At 38.0% G+C, this 16,739-nt stretch overlaps 1 protein-coding gene across 10 annotated transcripts in view; it reads left to right on the top strand.

Annotated features, from left to right (window-relative positions):
- The window catches only part of GRM8 (glutamate metabotropic receptor 8), an 824,703-nt gene that overhangs the window by 631,280 nt on the left and 176,684 nt on the right, over positions 1–16,739 (top strand). For all 10 annotated transcript variants that reach the window (XM_017956170.2, XM_017956173.2, XM_031664855.1 and 7 more), the window contains one exon: positions 14,647–14,783. In XM_017956170.2, the coding sequence (XP_017811659.1) occupies positions 14,647–14,783 (137 nt within the window). The remainder of the gene's footprint in view (positions 1–14,646; positions 14,784–16,739) is intronic.

The raw sequence follows: 16,739 nt of genomic DNA on the forward strand, positions 1-16,739 counted from the left end.
TGTAATGTGATTTTAATTCCACACGGTTATAGTTTATAAACTGGAAATAATAGACAGAAGGTTGACTAATATACAATCTAAAAATGTGCAGAAAATCTGCTTTAGAGAATTGGGTAAAGGCAATTCTGTATGTGACCTAGTTTGCCTGGGTTCATTGACCTCCAGGGAGGATTCATATTCCCCATGGGCACAATAGCAAGGCTAAGTAGCATTCAGTTAATTCACAGAGTTACACAAAAGTTAAAGAATTGTTGTTTAGTATACCCTTTCTCTTCCATAGTTTTAATGTAGATTTTCCCCATTTTTTTAACATTTATTATTTGATTTATTATTTCTACCTTTCATTTCCCTCCTTCACTCTTTCATTATCCCTTCTTCTCTTTTTTCCTCCACCTCCCTCTTCTGCTTTTTTCCCCTCTATTTATCGGCTATTTGGCTTATGACACATAGTTATCACTGATCCATGCAAAGTGACTTTCATTTATTTATTTAGTTAGTTATTTAAAAATGTAATATGTACCTATGAAAACACTCTTATGTCTCCAAAAGCTAGTATTTTGATAAAAAGCTGTATTTAAGCATGTATTTAAATCATCAACCCATTCTCATTCCTCCTGAATAACCAACAGCACTCCTTTGCCTTTTAAAATACATTTGTCTTGCATCTGATATATTCTCAAAATGAATGAAAAATTTTTAAATAATTGTTGCACCTTTATAAAATGTATTTTGTATACTTACTTGTTTCATTTAATATATTGCTGAGATTTATCTTTATTTGTGGCCATCTCTGTAGTTCATCCATTTTCACTGCAGCATAATATTCCATTGTGTGAATTTACTATACCATGATTGATTTGTTCACTATCCTGTGGGCATTTAGGGCAATTCCAGTTGAGTTATACAAAACTTTCAAGAAAGATATTATTACAAGTTTACTCAAACATTTGCAGGCAATAGGAAAAGTGGGACTAGGCCAGGCACGGTGGCTCACGACTGTAATCTTAGCACTTTGGGAGGCCGAGGCGGGCAGATCACGAGGTCAGGAGATTGAGACCATCCTGGCTAACACGGTGAAATCCCGTCTCTACTAAAAATACAAAAATAAGCCAGGCATGGTGGCACGTGCCTGTAATCCCAGCTACTCAGGAGGCTGAGGCAGGAGAATCACATGAACCTGGGAGGTGGAGGTTGAGTGAGCTGAGATCACGCCACTGTGCTCCAGCCTGGGTGACAGAGCAAGACTCTGTCTTGAAAAAAGAAAAAAAAAAAAAAAGAAAAAGAAAAAGAGGGACTATTTTCCCATTTATTCTTTGAGGTCAGTATAACCTGATACCCAAACAAGAAGAACGTTATAAGAACAAAAATTACAGATTCTTCTCACTCATAAGTATAATGTAAACATTCTAAAGAAAATATTAGCAGATCAAATCCAATAGTGAATAAAAATACAAATTATTGAAATCTAGTTGTGTTCACTCCATGTTTCCATAATGTAACATTTGGAAATATAGAAATATAATTCATTATGGTAACAGATTAAAGGAAAAAAGATTGCTAACATTTAAAATATATTCATGATAAAAATATTAGTTCATTTAGAATATGAGGGACTTTCTTTCTTTTTTTTTTTTTTTTTTGAGACGGAGTCTTGCTCTGTCGCCCAGGCTGGAGTGCAGTGGCCGGATCTCAGCTCACTGTAAGTTCTGCCTCCCAGGTTCACGCCATTCTCCTGCCTCAGCCTCCCAAGTAGCTGGGACTACAGGCGCCCGCCACCTCGCCCGGCTAGTTTTTTGTATTTTTTAGTAGAGACGGAGTTTCACCGTGTTAGCCAGGATGGTCTCGATCTCCTGACCTCGTGATCCGCCCGTCTCGGCGTCCCAAAGTGCTGGGATTACAGGCTTGAGTCACCGCGCCCGGCCATGAGGGACTTTCTTAAACTGATGAGAAGGGCACATGAAAGGCTTAAATAAATATGATAATAACTGGGGAATATGGGAGGCATTCTTTTAAAGTTAGAAAAAATGTAAGACTGTTCACTATTGCCACTTCATATTAGCATTGTAGTGAAGGTCCTAGATAGTATAATAAGAAAAGAAGAAAAAAATATTTAGGCTACAAGAATTGTTAAGGGAGAAATAAAAATGTAAGTGCTTGCAGATAAGTTGATGTTTTCCCTAGAAATTAAAAGATCTAGAGATCAATTTTGAGGTATAATAAGAGAATTTGCAGTGGTTTCTCAAACATGAAACTATTGACATTTTGGATAATTTGTTGCTGTAGGGCACTGTCCTGTGCGTTGTGGGATGTTTAGTAGCATATTTGGCCTCTTCCACTAGTTGCCAATAGCATCACCTTCCCAGTTGTGATTATCAAAAATATCTCCAGACATTGTGCCAAATATCCTCTGAGGGACAAAATCACCTCTAGTTAAGAGCCACTGAGCTCGTTATAAGACTGATACAGAAAAAAGTTAGCTGCATTCTGTATAGTAGCAGCAAAGTAATATATAATGTAGTTTAAGAAACATTAACAATAATATCAGATAATATTATCTAGGAATAAATATACAAAAACGATTGGGTGCTATGGAAAGAAAATTATAAAACCATTTTAAGACTTATAAAAGAAGGTCTAAATAATGGAAGCAAGCAATACACATGGATAGGAAGATAATATAAAGATATTAAATCTTTCCCAATTGATTTACAGATTTTATAAATTCTTCAATGATAATCCATATGGTGCTGTTCATGGAAATTATTAAGACAGTTCTACATTTTAAAAATATTTTAATAGAGACAGGGTCTCGCTTTGTTGCCCGGGCTGGTTTCAAATTCCTGGGGTCAAGCGATCCTCCTGCCTTAGCCTCCCAAAATGCCGGGATTACAGGCGTGAGCCACCATGCCAGCCAGATTGTTCTACATTTTGTATGGAAAAGTGTAAAGCAAAGAAAAGGTAGAACACTTCTAAGCAAGAAAAATGGGGAATTTGTCATACTGCTTTGTCTTATTATAAAACTTTAGTAATTTATATTGACCATTGGTATTGGGTCAAGGATGGACAAATGGGTGAATGCAATAGGATAGGCCAGAACAAGATCCACTTACAGATCTTAGATATAAAACAGAAGCATTGCTCCAGCCAGTAGGAAAGAGGGGATTATTCAACAAAAAGAACTGAAAAAATGGCTATCCATATTAGAAAAATAGTGAAATTGTATTTCTACTTCATATCCCATACCTACTATGGTAGGGATGTCAACTACAGGTATATTAAATGAAAATGTCAACAGCAAAATTTAAAACCTTTTAGTAAAACATGTAAACTAATAACTTTTAGACTTTGGAGTACAAAAAGAGACTCTTATACAAGCCATGAGAGCGTTCACTGATAAATGATAAAGACTGATAAATGTGACTCTTGTAAATCCAGATGGAAAGAGAATCTTTCTTTTTCCACCAACACAGTGGACTAGTTGATGAAAGACCTTTTCCTAGTACAGCAAATTTGAAAAGTTTGGACTGTATGTACACACACATACACACTTCTGTCATATTTGTAATCATCACTATCAGATATACAATAATTAATAAAGCACGGTCATTTTTATAATGGAAGTCATATATACATTTTTATATGTAAAGTATTTAATGTCCCCCAGAAGAAATAATAAAAGGCTTCAAGTACATAAGATGAAGAGAGGATTTCTGTTACAGAATGAAAATATATTAGATTCAGGGTATTGTAACATATTTTGGTTTGCTCTCAGATTCATCTTAAGATATATCACCTAATCTTACCTAATTGTTATATGTTCTTTTTTATTTCTTTCCTTTAGCCAAACATTTGATATTTTAATAGTGTCTTTGGTTACTTTTCTTACAAGAGATTTTATTTAAACCTCCCAATTCATCTGCTTCCCTGAGGTGTATATCATGGAATAATGGATCTTTTCCTAGTTTAAAAGTTTAATAAGCTTATTTGAGTACTATAAATGCAATTATAGGTTCTATTTCTATTTCTCAAATCGTGCTATTCATTAATGACAATGACACTTTGCAATCTTAAAGCACCTTTAATCCAAGGATCATAAAGACATTTCCACAGGAGAAATTACTATTGTTAGCTCAGTTTTTTGATAGATCAAGAAGAAGAGTTGGTTCAGAGAATTAGAAATGCCATTCAACTACATTTCTTGTCCTGTCTTTTTTTTTCTTTTTCTTTTTCTTTTTTTTTACCACTTTCAACCTAAAATTGGGCACACATTTTTAATACCTCTATATTTGGTTTTTATGGAAACCAACTGTGTATTTTAGCCAAGGTAAATAAACATGGATACTTATCCAGTGCAATTCTGAAGAATGATTATACTTTCTCAAGTCCATGTTATATTATATATATCCGCATTGAAGTAATGAGTATTAACTCTTAAGGAGAATCTGAAACAAGTTGTTAATCCGTGCCAGTGTCTGATACTCACTCTACACTATTCTTGAAGCTTTATAATGTGATGTGAAGTGAAACATTTATTTCCAGATTGAATATGATTTCAATTATTCATTTCATAACTATTCATTGAGAACTCACTAGTTACTTGAATGTTATGGGTGTCTGCTGGAAGAAATAGACTGACAACCTGTAATGACTTAAACAGAATAGAATTTTGTTTTATACTCACACAATTATGCTAAAGGGATGGTAGATTAACAGGTTAGTAGCATGGATCTTCATGCACTCACACTGGAATCCAGCCTAATGTAAGTTCTGTCATTTTTAACATGTAGATGCTCAAAGTGTCCAGCATGACATTTTCATTCTAGCCAACCAAGAAGAGAAAAGACCATAGAAGACCACTTACGGGGTTTTAATGCACTTCTAAGTAGTGCATTATCATGTGTGCTCACATTTGATTGTCTGGAACTAATAATTTGGCCACGCCTAAGTGCAAGGAAGACTGGAAAGGGGCAGCCTAGCTATGTGCCCAGGAAAAAGATAATATGTATTTGGATGCTCATCCAATAGTCTGAACTATATATATGGTGGAGAATGTGATAGAAATATTTTCAACAATCACAAGCATATCATCCAATGATTTACATCAATCAGTTAAAGAAACCATACATTTGTAGATATTTAAAAGTACTATGAAGGCAATAATGTGTGTAATAGTGAATGACAGGGATAGGAATCAGGCTAAGTTAGATATGGTGATCTGGCAAGCCTCTCTTGATATTTGGGGTGGGATATGAGTGATGAAAGAAGCAGTCAGAAGACCAAGTTGGGAAGAACACTGGAAAGAGAAAACAGAAAACAGAAAATCCCTGAGAGAACAACCTTCATGTGCTTGCAAACAGAAAGAAGACCAGGTTGAAGGAGTATAGAAAATGAGCAAGATCAGATAAATAAGAGACTTAAAGGCCATGACAAGCCTTTGTGTTTTATTCTAAGTGAAATGGGAAGCCATTGAAGGATATCAAGAAGAGTGATAGTATTTGATTTGTGTTTCACTGTCATTCTGACTGCAGGGTAGAGAGTGGATTGTTGTTCAGTGTGGATGCAGGATACCTGCTAAGAGTTCAGGGAGAGGTTATAGTAGCAAAGGCAAGGTTAATGGAAGAGGAGGTAAAAAGAATGGGCAAATTCTAGAAATGTTCTGAAGATAGAACCTGTCCATGCATTAGATGTAAACTTTTCTGAGCAACGGGTGGGGACAGGTTCTCTCTCTGTCACCCAGGCTGGAGTGCAGTGGTGCTATCACAGCTCACTGCAGCCTCCACTTCCCAAGCTCAAGCCATTCTCCTGACTCAGCCTCTTAAGTAGCTGGGATTACAGGTGTGTGCCACCATGCCTGGCCTAGATGTGGGCCTTCTTTGTTTTTACCTCTGGAGCAGTTTAGATTTTATTTTAGGATCTGGTCTCCAGATCTGGCATCCACTGAGTCACATGTCAGTCTTTGGTTGGTCCACATACATTTAGGAAAGAAATGAGTGAAGGGGGGCTCATTCCAGTTGAAGAGGAGGCCAGATGAGAAAGGCTCAGCAATGGGCCTTCATTCCCAGTGAACGGAGTGTTGGAGCGAGGGAGCAGTGGCTGCTCAAATGATCTGCCTTTTAGAACTGTATTGTTTTAATATAGTCAGCACTAACCATGTGGGTGTTGAGCTCTTGAAACAGGGCTAATCTGAATTGTGATAAGCTGTAGTATAAAGTATATGTAAGATTTTGAAGACTTAGGAAAAAAGTGTATAAAGTACCTCAATATTTTTATATTGATTATATTTTGACATGATATTTTTTATGTGTTAGTTTACATAAAGTATATTAAAATTAGCATCACCATTAAAAATTAAGGCTTTTTAAGAAAATAATTTACATTTACAGAAAAACTGAACATAGAGTACAATTTCTATATTATACCCCTCCACACACACAGTTTCCCCAACTGTCAAGATCTTGTATGAATGTGGTACATGTATGAAAACTAATAGATCAACATGATACATCATTATTAACTGAAGTCCTTAGTTTACATTAAGATTTAGGCCTGGCCGGGCGCGGTGGCTCAAGCCTGTAATCCCAGCACTTTGGGAGGCCGAGATGGGCGGATCACGAGGTCAGGAGATCGAGACCATCCTGGCTAACACGGTGAAACCCCGTCTCTACTAAGAAATACAAAAAATAGCCTGGCGAGGTGGCAGCGCCTGTAGTCCCAGCTACTCGGGAGGCTGAGGCCGGAGAATGGCGTGAACCCGGGAGGCGGAGCTTGCAGTGAGCTGAGATCTGGCCACTGCACTCCAGCCTGGGCGACAGCGCGAGACTCCGTCTCAAGAAAAAAAAAAAAAAAAAAAAAAAGATTTAGGCCTGTGTGTTGCTATAGATGTGGGTATTAAAGTAGGTTTTGAATTGATTAAATGGATGGACAGTAATCAGCTGCTTACTAAGCGGGGACGACTGTCTGAAGAACATGTTTGTAATATGTAAGAATCAAGCATTGTATCTAAGATGATTATCAAACAATAATGTGGAGATACAGATAATTGGAAAAGTCTGCATTCAGGGCTAGACATATAAATTTGAGACTCATCAGTGGAGGAATGAGGTTAAATTTCAACTTAAAATGTGTCAAAGAGTAAAAGAGGAATAAGAAAGTGGAGAGAATGAACACAATTTTACCATGAAGGAGAGTGAAAAATGAGGCAAGAGCTGAATGAGTCTGTGGGGATAGAGTAATGGGTTTTGGTTGCTTTATTCTTAAGATGAGAGCTATTAGAACTGATTTGTAAATTGATGGGGATGCTTCTGCCAAAAGTCTAAATTTGTGGATGTAAAAGAAAGAGAAGAAAACTGTGAACAGAAAGTGCATGGAAGGTGAGAGTGATGGGACCCTAGCACCAGGGGAGGACGTGCCTTTGATTGGACCTGGGACATGTGTTGCATCAGGAGGGATGGGAGAATATGTGTGTGGATGCAGGTAGGCAGTAGGGTTTGTGGTGGAATGATGAGGATGTTTTTGTATTGCTGCCTTTTGTCAGTGGGAATGTATGAAGCAAGCCAAAGTGATGGGGAAAGGAGGGTGTTGGATACGTGAGGGGTGAGAATAAGTCATGAAACAGTCAAATACTACCTAGAAGGGAGGGAGAACTGGACCAAATGGGAAAGTGTGATAGGATTGCAGAGCAATGCTGATTGTCCATGTGAAATCTGAGGGTATGAATTTAAAGTAAGACCAGACAGCAGGGACAAGGTAAAGCAAGTGAGGCACCTAGGATGCAAAATTCAGGGAGACAGACTCCCTCTTGGAGTCATGCCCTGGGTATCTCATTTGCCTCAGCCTAGCCCTGGTTTTGTCAGACAATAAAATTTTATCATTTTGTCAAACAATGTTCAACTGCTTGGATGCAGGCAAAGAAGATGTACAATTGAATTTAATCATTATTGTGATTTTGATAGAGCGATTCACTGGACAGAGAGAAGCACAAGAGAATAGAGGGTATTCCCTAGGAAGATCATAGAACATGTCTAGGAATAGGAGAGAAGAGTCACTATCATGGGAGCGAAGCACAGTGACAAAACGGGGTGATTAATGAATTGGTAAGTGGAGGAAATCATAGAATTGTTGCAGTGAGGTTGGAAGGTGGTGTCCAAAGAGGAAATTTGTGGAGATGATATAGTTACTAGACAAGTTCCAGAGAGTGACTATGACAGTATGTGTCAAGAGGCATGAATGAATTTTTTAAAAAAAACTGGTAAGTGGGGCCAGCTTGATGTCGATGTCTCATGCCTGTAATCCCAGCACTTTGGGAGGCCGAGGTGGGTGGATCACCTGAGGTCAGGAGTTCAAGACCAGCCTGGCCGACATGGTGAAACCCTGTCTCTACTAAAACTACAAAAATTGGCCAGGCCTGGTGGCACATGCCTGTAATCCCAGCTACTCAGGAAGCCGAGACAGGAGAATCGCTTGAACCCGGGAGGCGGAGGTTGCAGTGAGCCGAGATGGAGCCACTGCACTCCAGCCTGGAGGACAGAGACAAGACTTCATCTCAAAACAAACAAACAAACACACAAAAAAGGTAATTGGACATAAGTAAGTCTAACTATGCAGCCATGTTGTTGAGTGATGAGTAAATGATCCTACCACCAAAAAGACAACAGAAACATTGTTGGAAAACAATACAGTAAGTCACATGCTAAAGGCTTTGGAGAATTGGAGTGAGTAATTGATACATATAAGGGTGAGTACTTGATACATATAAGAGTAATCTAATCCCTAAATAATAAAGCTATAATATGATTTTAATTCAAATATGTGAATCCACTTAAGTGTAATAAATACTTAGTAAAGTAAATTGGATAAGGAAAGAGAGCGTGAATAATTGAGACACTGTTGAAAATTGCTACTTCCTATGGCATTTTGGTCAGTGACACATCTCACATATTTATTCTTCGTTTAAGGGTGCTAAAAATTACTAAATTAACTGATTTCATTTCTAGCTTTCTTATCTTTTTCCTGCTTTTCCAATAGTTTAGGCAGTGATGAGCAGGATAATACAGTTTTGGTAGCAGGAGGGGAGCAGAAAAATAATAAACTTGACAATAAAAGAGCTGAGAGGATTGCACTTATAAAGAGATTTATAATTTTTGCACATAAAGGTGAATGCAGGCCAGGCGTGGTGGCTCACACCTGTAATTCCAGCACTTTGGGAGGCCGAAGTGGGCAGATCACGAGGTCAGGAGATTGAGACCAGCCTTGCTAACATGGTGAAACCCTGTCTCTACTAAAAATACAAGAAATTAGCCAGGCGTGGTGGTGGGCACCTGTAGTCCCAGCTACTCAGGAGGCTGAGGCAGGAGAATGGCATGAACCCGGGAGGTGGAGGTTGCAGTGAGCCGAGATCGTGCCACTGCACTCCAGCCTGGGCAACAGAGTGAGACTCCGTCTCAAAAAAAAAAAAAAAAAAGCGGTAAATGCATTATTTTTACATTGTGTTTTGCATGGTGTAAACAAGAAAATGTATACCAAAGGGGCGTAAGTGCAGCCAAAAGAATGGAAGATGATGAGTGTTTGCGTTCATTGCACATCTATTGTATACCAGTCATATACACTGTCATCTCGTGCAATGCTTGTAACAGTTTAGGAAGGTTGGGGTTATTATGCCTGCTTGGCAGATGAGAAAACAGGCTTTTAAGGAGATTAACTTACTCAGATCACACAGGTAATTGGTAGAGTCAGAAAGCAGACTCTAGTCCCTGTATCCCAAGCCCATATTCTTCCCCTGCACAATATTCAAAAGAGCCAACATTTTCAAAAAAAAATCTTTGTTGAATGTATTGTTTTCCCTCCAAAACCATGTTGGAGTGTTTGAGATGCCTATGAATAAAAATATTTTTTGACACATTTCTTACTGAACAGAAAATATTCAAGGAGATGTATGAGCTCTAAGGGTAGCACCTGATGAGTAGACATTACCTCACAATTCCATGTTGCTTGTTTCCATTTCCTCACTAGCAAATGTGGATGGAAAAGTTTGTTTGTTTGAAGACAGCATCTCGCTCTGTCACTTGGAGTTGGAGAGCAGTGGCGCAGTTCTAGTTCACTGTAACCTCAAGCTCCTGGTCTCGAGTGATCTTTCCACCCCAGCCTCCTGAGTAATAAGGAGTACAGGCGCATGCCACCATGCCTGGCTTATTTCTCTTTTGGTACAGATGGGGGGTCTCACTGTGTCGTCCAGGCTGGTCTTCAGCTCCTGGCCTGAAGAGATCCTCCTACCTCAGCCTCCCAAAGTGCTGGGATTACAAGTATGAGCCACTGCACCCAGCCCGAAAACTATTTTAAAAAATTAATCCACTTTTGGCTGGGCACGTTTATTCATGCCTGTAATCCCAGCATTTTGGGAGGCCCAGGTGGGAGGATTGTTTGACCCCAGGAGTTCGAGACCAGCCTGGGCAGCATGGAAAAACCCTGTGTCTACCAAAAATTACAAAAATTAGCTGGGCACGATGGCACACGCTTGTGGTCCCAGCTACTCAGGAGGCCGAGGTTGGGGAATCCCTTGATCCTAGGAGGTAGATGTTATAGTGAGCCAAGACGACACCACTGCGCTCCAGCCTGAGTGACAGAGGGAGACCCTGTCCTCCACCCTCCTCATAAACAAAATTAATACACTTCAAAATTTATGAAATACCTAAAGTGTAGGATGGAGAGAAACAAAACAGGAAAATGTGAGTGTAATTTATCATGTAAAATATGTGTGAATATTGCTTAATCAAATATATTTAAATTTTATTTCTTACCTGTGTTGTTATTAAACCTTGATAAATTGATGACTGTATTAACAAACATCTGTCATTTGAAATTTTTTTGTGGACAAAAAAATATTTGGCACTTAATTCTGTTTCTCAGAGTGGCCAGTTTCAGTACAAACAATGGTATTTTTAAAAGATGGCAAACTTGTAGGAATTATTAAACAGCTAATGAGTTAGTTCCTTATGGCTACTCAACGATGCTCTTTCTACATCGACCAGAGTTCCATGGCAGTCATTTGAAATGAGTCAATATGTAATGGAATCAATTCTTCCTGAAAGAGGGTTGAAGTCATTCAACTGCAAGCCTAGTTTGAGACTAGAAATCGCTTTAGGAAAACAAGATGCAAAGGTGATCAGTAATAAAAACCACTTCAGCTACCGGTAATTAATGCAGAGCCCATTCAAAGATATGTCGAAGTTTCCCTGTGGTTTCCCTAATGTCACATTAATAGCAAGGTGAGAGGATTTATTTGTTCTCTCCATTTGTGAATACAAAAGATGGAAGGAAATATACATGAAGTTCATAATGTCACCAAGAGGGAAGCATGGATTTGCTTGGAATCTTTAGTGGATGCCTCTTTCATGCTTTCCTATAATCTATTGATTACTCGCTTGGGACTAAGCACTGTCTTTGCTGCAGTGCTTACAGTGATAATAGATACTTTTGCCTTTCCTAAGAAGACCATAGCTTTGTGAGGATTGCAGAGGGTCCACCCAATGTTGAACACATAGTGGGCTCTAAAAAAGTATCTGTGAAATAAATGTTTGGTCAGGTACAGGATGGATAGTAAAAGTCTGTGGAGTGTTGCGAGGGCTTTGATATTGCATGTTAGGACATAAAGAGGTGGTTGGGCACCTTCCCCAGGGTTGGAGTAAGATGAAGCTTCTGTAAGTGCATGGACCTTGAACCATATCTTGAAGGAATTATATAGAGAGGGGTAAGGAGGAAAGAGAATGGGAAATTAGAGAAAATAGCATGAGCAAAGACAGAACAGTGAGACAGAGCATGATGAATTTAGGGACCTGCATTTTAGGTATAAGTGGCATTGTGTTGAAAGAGAACAGAGATTAATGAGAGTGACATCATGAAAACTTACGTGCTCACTGAGTTTATATGTTCTCATATAGACAGTGGCTCTTAAACACAACATTTCCATAAAACGACAGAAGAAATTGTAGTTAATGTGTAATATGATGTACTAAATGTTTTATATATGTTGATTCATTTAATCCTTATATATCCTTCTGAGGTGGGAATTGCTGTTAGCTCACTGTATAACTGAGAAATGTGAGATATAGGGAAATTAAGAAATGCACTCAAGATACTACATCAATAAGTGACAGAGTGGCGTTTGAACCCAATGATCTGTCTCCAGAACCCACACTCATAACTACTTTAGAATATTGCACCTTAATACACTGTCAGATGTAGTGCAACTTATCTTAATAATGATATTCAAAGTATCTAAGTTGGAAATTATTGTATTTTGTGACAATATAGCTCTCCAATGAGCTCTCTTGACTTGGATATAGAAACAGCTAGCACATTAGGAATTATGTATAACTCAGGGTATATTCATGGTAATGTGTTATACAAGTGACATTATTTCATCTTAGGTACTGTGATTGTAAAAAAGATTGGGAACTGCTGTTGTGGAATATAAGGAGTCCCTCAGTTAAGGAGGTGACAACTTGGGATATTTTAAGTAGAGAGAATTGAGTATCCCTTTATTGAGGAGAGAATATGCAATTAAAATATTTCATAGTGACATATAAATGTCAGGAATTGATCGTGTTAATGTGAAATTCTTAACATATGTGTTTTTCCAGTCAGAAATATCTTCCTCATTTGAATTTCAATAATCTTTTGTCTAGCCATCACTTAGAGAACTTTCAACATCTTTTCTATTACTATGTGTTGGTGTGTACTGAAAATAAATGTGGAGTGAATAATTTAATTAACCCCATACACTGTTCTAAGCACTTGACAAGTGTTGATTATTTAATTCTCACAACAACTCTTTGAGAAAAGTATCATTATTACTCCCATTTTACAGATGAAGGAGCTGAGGATTTAAGAGGTTAACCTGCTCGTGGTCACTAGGAGCTGAGAAAGGCTTTGGTCAGGTTTGGCAAATAGGTTCCATTTGAATATATAAAGAGTAGCTAAGATAGCACAGCCTGATTGGAGAGCTCTTATTTTATTCCCTGAGTAATGTACATCTGTTGATTTATATATAAAGTCATTTCCCATGTGAATTAATAATAGTAATAATAATTTACATGTATACAGCTCTTTTAGGACCTCAAAATTTATCCATATTTATTGTTAAGTCCCTGTGGTAAGTGAAGGAAAAGGGACGTACACAAGTTGTGGAAATCAATGGGGAATGGAGTGAGCCTGGACATGGAACTTCCAGTTCTGAGAGCAGTGGTCTTTCTCCCATGCGGTGCCATCTCTTGCAGCCTCAGCAGTTCCTGATGATACCAGATATCTGTAGTCTCATCAGAGAACCCACATCATGATTTTTTAGGAAGAATCAAGAAAACAGAATATTAGACATCTGTCCATTAAATACTGGAAAAGTATTCACATTGTTGCTATGTGACTCTGATTAAATTTATTTACAGCTCATTGTCTTTTTTGATAAAGTCATCAATTTGTTTGATAAGTTAAATAGTTTGGAATTTTGTGATGGCTGGTAATTAGGTAAACAACTCTACAGCTGGAATAAGAAACTCATTATAAGATGGAAATATGTACAGTTGACATATATAACTATTAGTAATGTATACTTTTGGAGAATATAGTATGAGACAGAGATAACAAGAAGGGGAAACTCTCTAGCACGTTATAGAAATTAAATCCAATATCCTGTGAGAAGAGAGTCAGAGAAGAGGCCTGCAGAGAGAAGACAGACACCGAGAAAAGGGATTGGTGTCATGTGAATTTTTCAAGATAGGAAAGAATTAAAAAAAAAAAAATGTACAGAAGCCTAAAAGCTGTTAGAGAAAAGGAAATTCTATATGGATAGTGAAGCTAGATGGAACAAGAACACATTGGGGTGGTGATCCATTTCTACTCTTCCCCTGTAATTACATAAAAGTTAGTAAGAGGGAAAGTAAAAGTGAGCAGAAACTATTAAGAGAAAAGATGAAAACCTCCAAAAGGAATGGAGTTTAGAACAGACTACAGTTCTTGCATCCTGCTGCTCTGACACTCTTAGACCTGTCACTGTGAAGGGGGAGAACATTTATGATCTGAGCAGAGTTGAGACTTCCCATAGATCACTGCCTCACCCATTGAAAGGTTCCCAACAGTAGACCCCATTGATATACTCTGGGGCAGAAGTAGCAGAGGCACAGGAACTGAAAAGGCAACTGCTTTAGAGAGTTTAGAAAAAGCAAAACTCAGGATTCTGGCCAGAACATTCTCCTGCTATAATTTGAATTGCTGTTAGTAGTTCGAATTGTACAATAGCTGTCATGCTTCAAAACATTTACATTTTTCTCTATTAACTATCATACTATGTAGCCAGTATTGAATATTCAGCCTATCAACTTTTATTTATTTAGCTGTTATGTGCATTGCTTAACTTGGATACTCATCATTTACTTTCTAATGTGTACAATAAAGCACATCTTACTCATGTATGTATGTCTAGGCTTCTTTTCATGTAAAAGATATTATGCTATCAAGAATGACCTTGTATGGATTGCAATCTTTGTATCACTTACTGCACACAATATATTTTTATCTACCATTCCTTCTAAAAGAAAAATAAGCCCAGTGGGCTATCTTACTAAAGCTTTATTAACATTGTTTTCTAAATCTTTATAGGCAGTGCTGGCACTCCTGTCACTTTTAATGAAAACGGAGATGCTCCTGGACGTTATGATATCTTCCAGTATCAAATAACCAACAAAAGCACAGAGTACAAAGTCATTGGCCACTGGACCAATCAGCTTCATCTAAAAGCAAGTATCATTATAAACATCTATTAATGTGTATAGCTCTCCAGGAGGGATGCTTTATTTTTAAGTATATAACTTTTGTCAGAATAGATTTTTCCCATAAATACACTTTTAGAAAAGGTATGACTTGATTCTCTCTTCAATTTTGAAATGTTATGGACATTCTTGAGCCTCTTTAGAGAAATCTTCTGATATCTGTAAGAATTTAATGAATGATCTGATTTTTTTTTCTGTAATTGACTATACACTTAGAGAAATTTTGCGTTTTTATGAAAGAAATTTGTTGTAATCTTTGTACAATTTTTGTATGTCTGTGTGTTGGGGGTGGGGTGGAATTGACTGAATATGTCCTCGTTTATAAATTTGGGCTTAAAAAAAGGGCACATCACCTTTGCCACATCACAAGGTGAGACCTTCTGGCTATATCAGGTTGATGGAAGTGAATCATACTATGCGTTTATATTGCCTCTTTCAGTTGCAACACCAGGGAAGGTTGATGTATCCAAGGGTGGTGTTCAGATTATTTAACAGCCTTTAGAGCTACCTGCTGTTTTTGTCTACCTCAGGCACTCTTCAGGTCAAGGTCCATTATTTCTCAGTTTCCATAAGTGGCCATGTGAGGGCGACTTGAAGAGCCCAGCTGGAAGCAGGTTCCCAAGACCTGGGTTTGGTACCCAAAAGCACCTGGGCATTTGCCTGCAAGGTGACACACCATCACCCAGGGTTCTGTTTCTTTCTACTGGAATCCGATGGGGACCCAGTGGGGTTAGCACGTGGGGATGGCTGTACGGAGGAGGAACTTCATCAGGTGTCCAAGACTGGTGGGCACTCCCTCAGAGGAGCTCTCGTAGGGCAGAGGTCTTTGGGGGATTTGGGGAGAGCTACTAGGTGCCATCACTCTTCAATCCTAAGGGGCTCTGGAACAGGAAACCAATTCTGAACTTGATGGATAAGGGAGGTCCAGGAAATCAGTGCACAGGGCTGTGGATGCTGGGGTGGGGAGTCCAGGGAGGGTAGCATCTACTTACTGTAAAGAATTATTTCACATTTCAACAGCCCTTTGCCACATATTAGTGCACACTGGCTTTTTTAGGTATAGAGAAGGATGGAGCACGTTCTGTAGTCTCAGCCGAGGTTTGGAGTTCATTCATCCAGCATCTCTTCCACAGAAATGTAGGACTATTCACAGAAATTTGGTGGCCAAGAAATAACTACAAGAACAGTAGACAGTAGAATGTTTTTAAAATGCTTCAAATAAACTAGGAAAATATTCTTCTTCTGTTCTATTTTTTTGTGTAATTCACTCTTTCCTCTAACAAAAGCATCTCCTCTTCTTGATTCTCAGAGCTACCATAATACTGTGAGAGTGTACACATGCTTTCTCATGTTTGAACCTAATCAGAAAACATCAATTTGATATTTTTAATCAATTTTTTTCTATTTCCAAATATATCCTCCGAAGTGATATGTCTATGCAGCACCAGTCACCCAAGTTCTCAGAAAAGTAGACGATGAGAAATTACAGAACCAGAGAGATTATGATTTATTTTTCTTCCTGATAATTATTACAGCTATGCATTTAATAATGCACAGACAGCTTATGTTTCTAACTATTGTAGTGATACGTAAAGCCACATAGCAATACTGTACTACTTGTAGGTGCTTCATGAAATCTTATCCATTGTTCTGCAATCCAGATTGACATTTACTGAAACATAACTTTGATAGTGCCACAGATTATTGATAATCAATAGCTTTTTGACCAAAGCTCTTTTGAAAGAGGACCTATGGGAAATGAAATAAGACAGAAATGATTTGACAAGGTCTAAGATAGGAAAGCTACTTTTGTCTGACTTTTATTAATGTCAAACTGCCTATCATTAATATATTCTGATGATTAGGGATTTACACAGCAAAATCAAATGTTTCAGAAATATATGCACTAACATACAATACCAT

This window comes from Papio anubis, chromosome 4 (genome assembly GCF_008728515.1).
Source record: "Papio anubis isolate 15944 chromosome 4, Panubis1.0, whole genome shotgun sequence".
Lineage (NCBI taxonomy): Eukaryota > Metazoa > Chordata > Mammalia > Primates > Cercopithecidae > Papio > Papio anubis.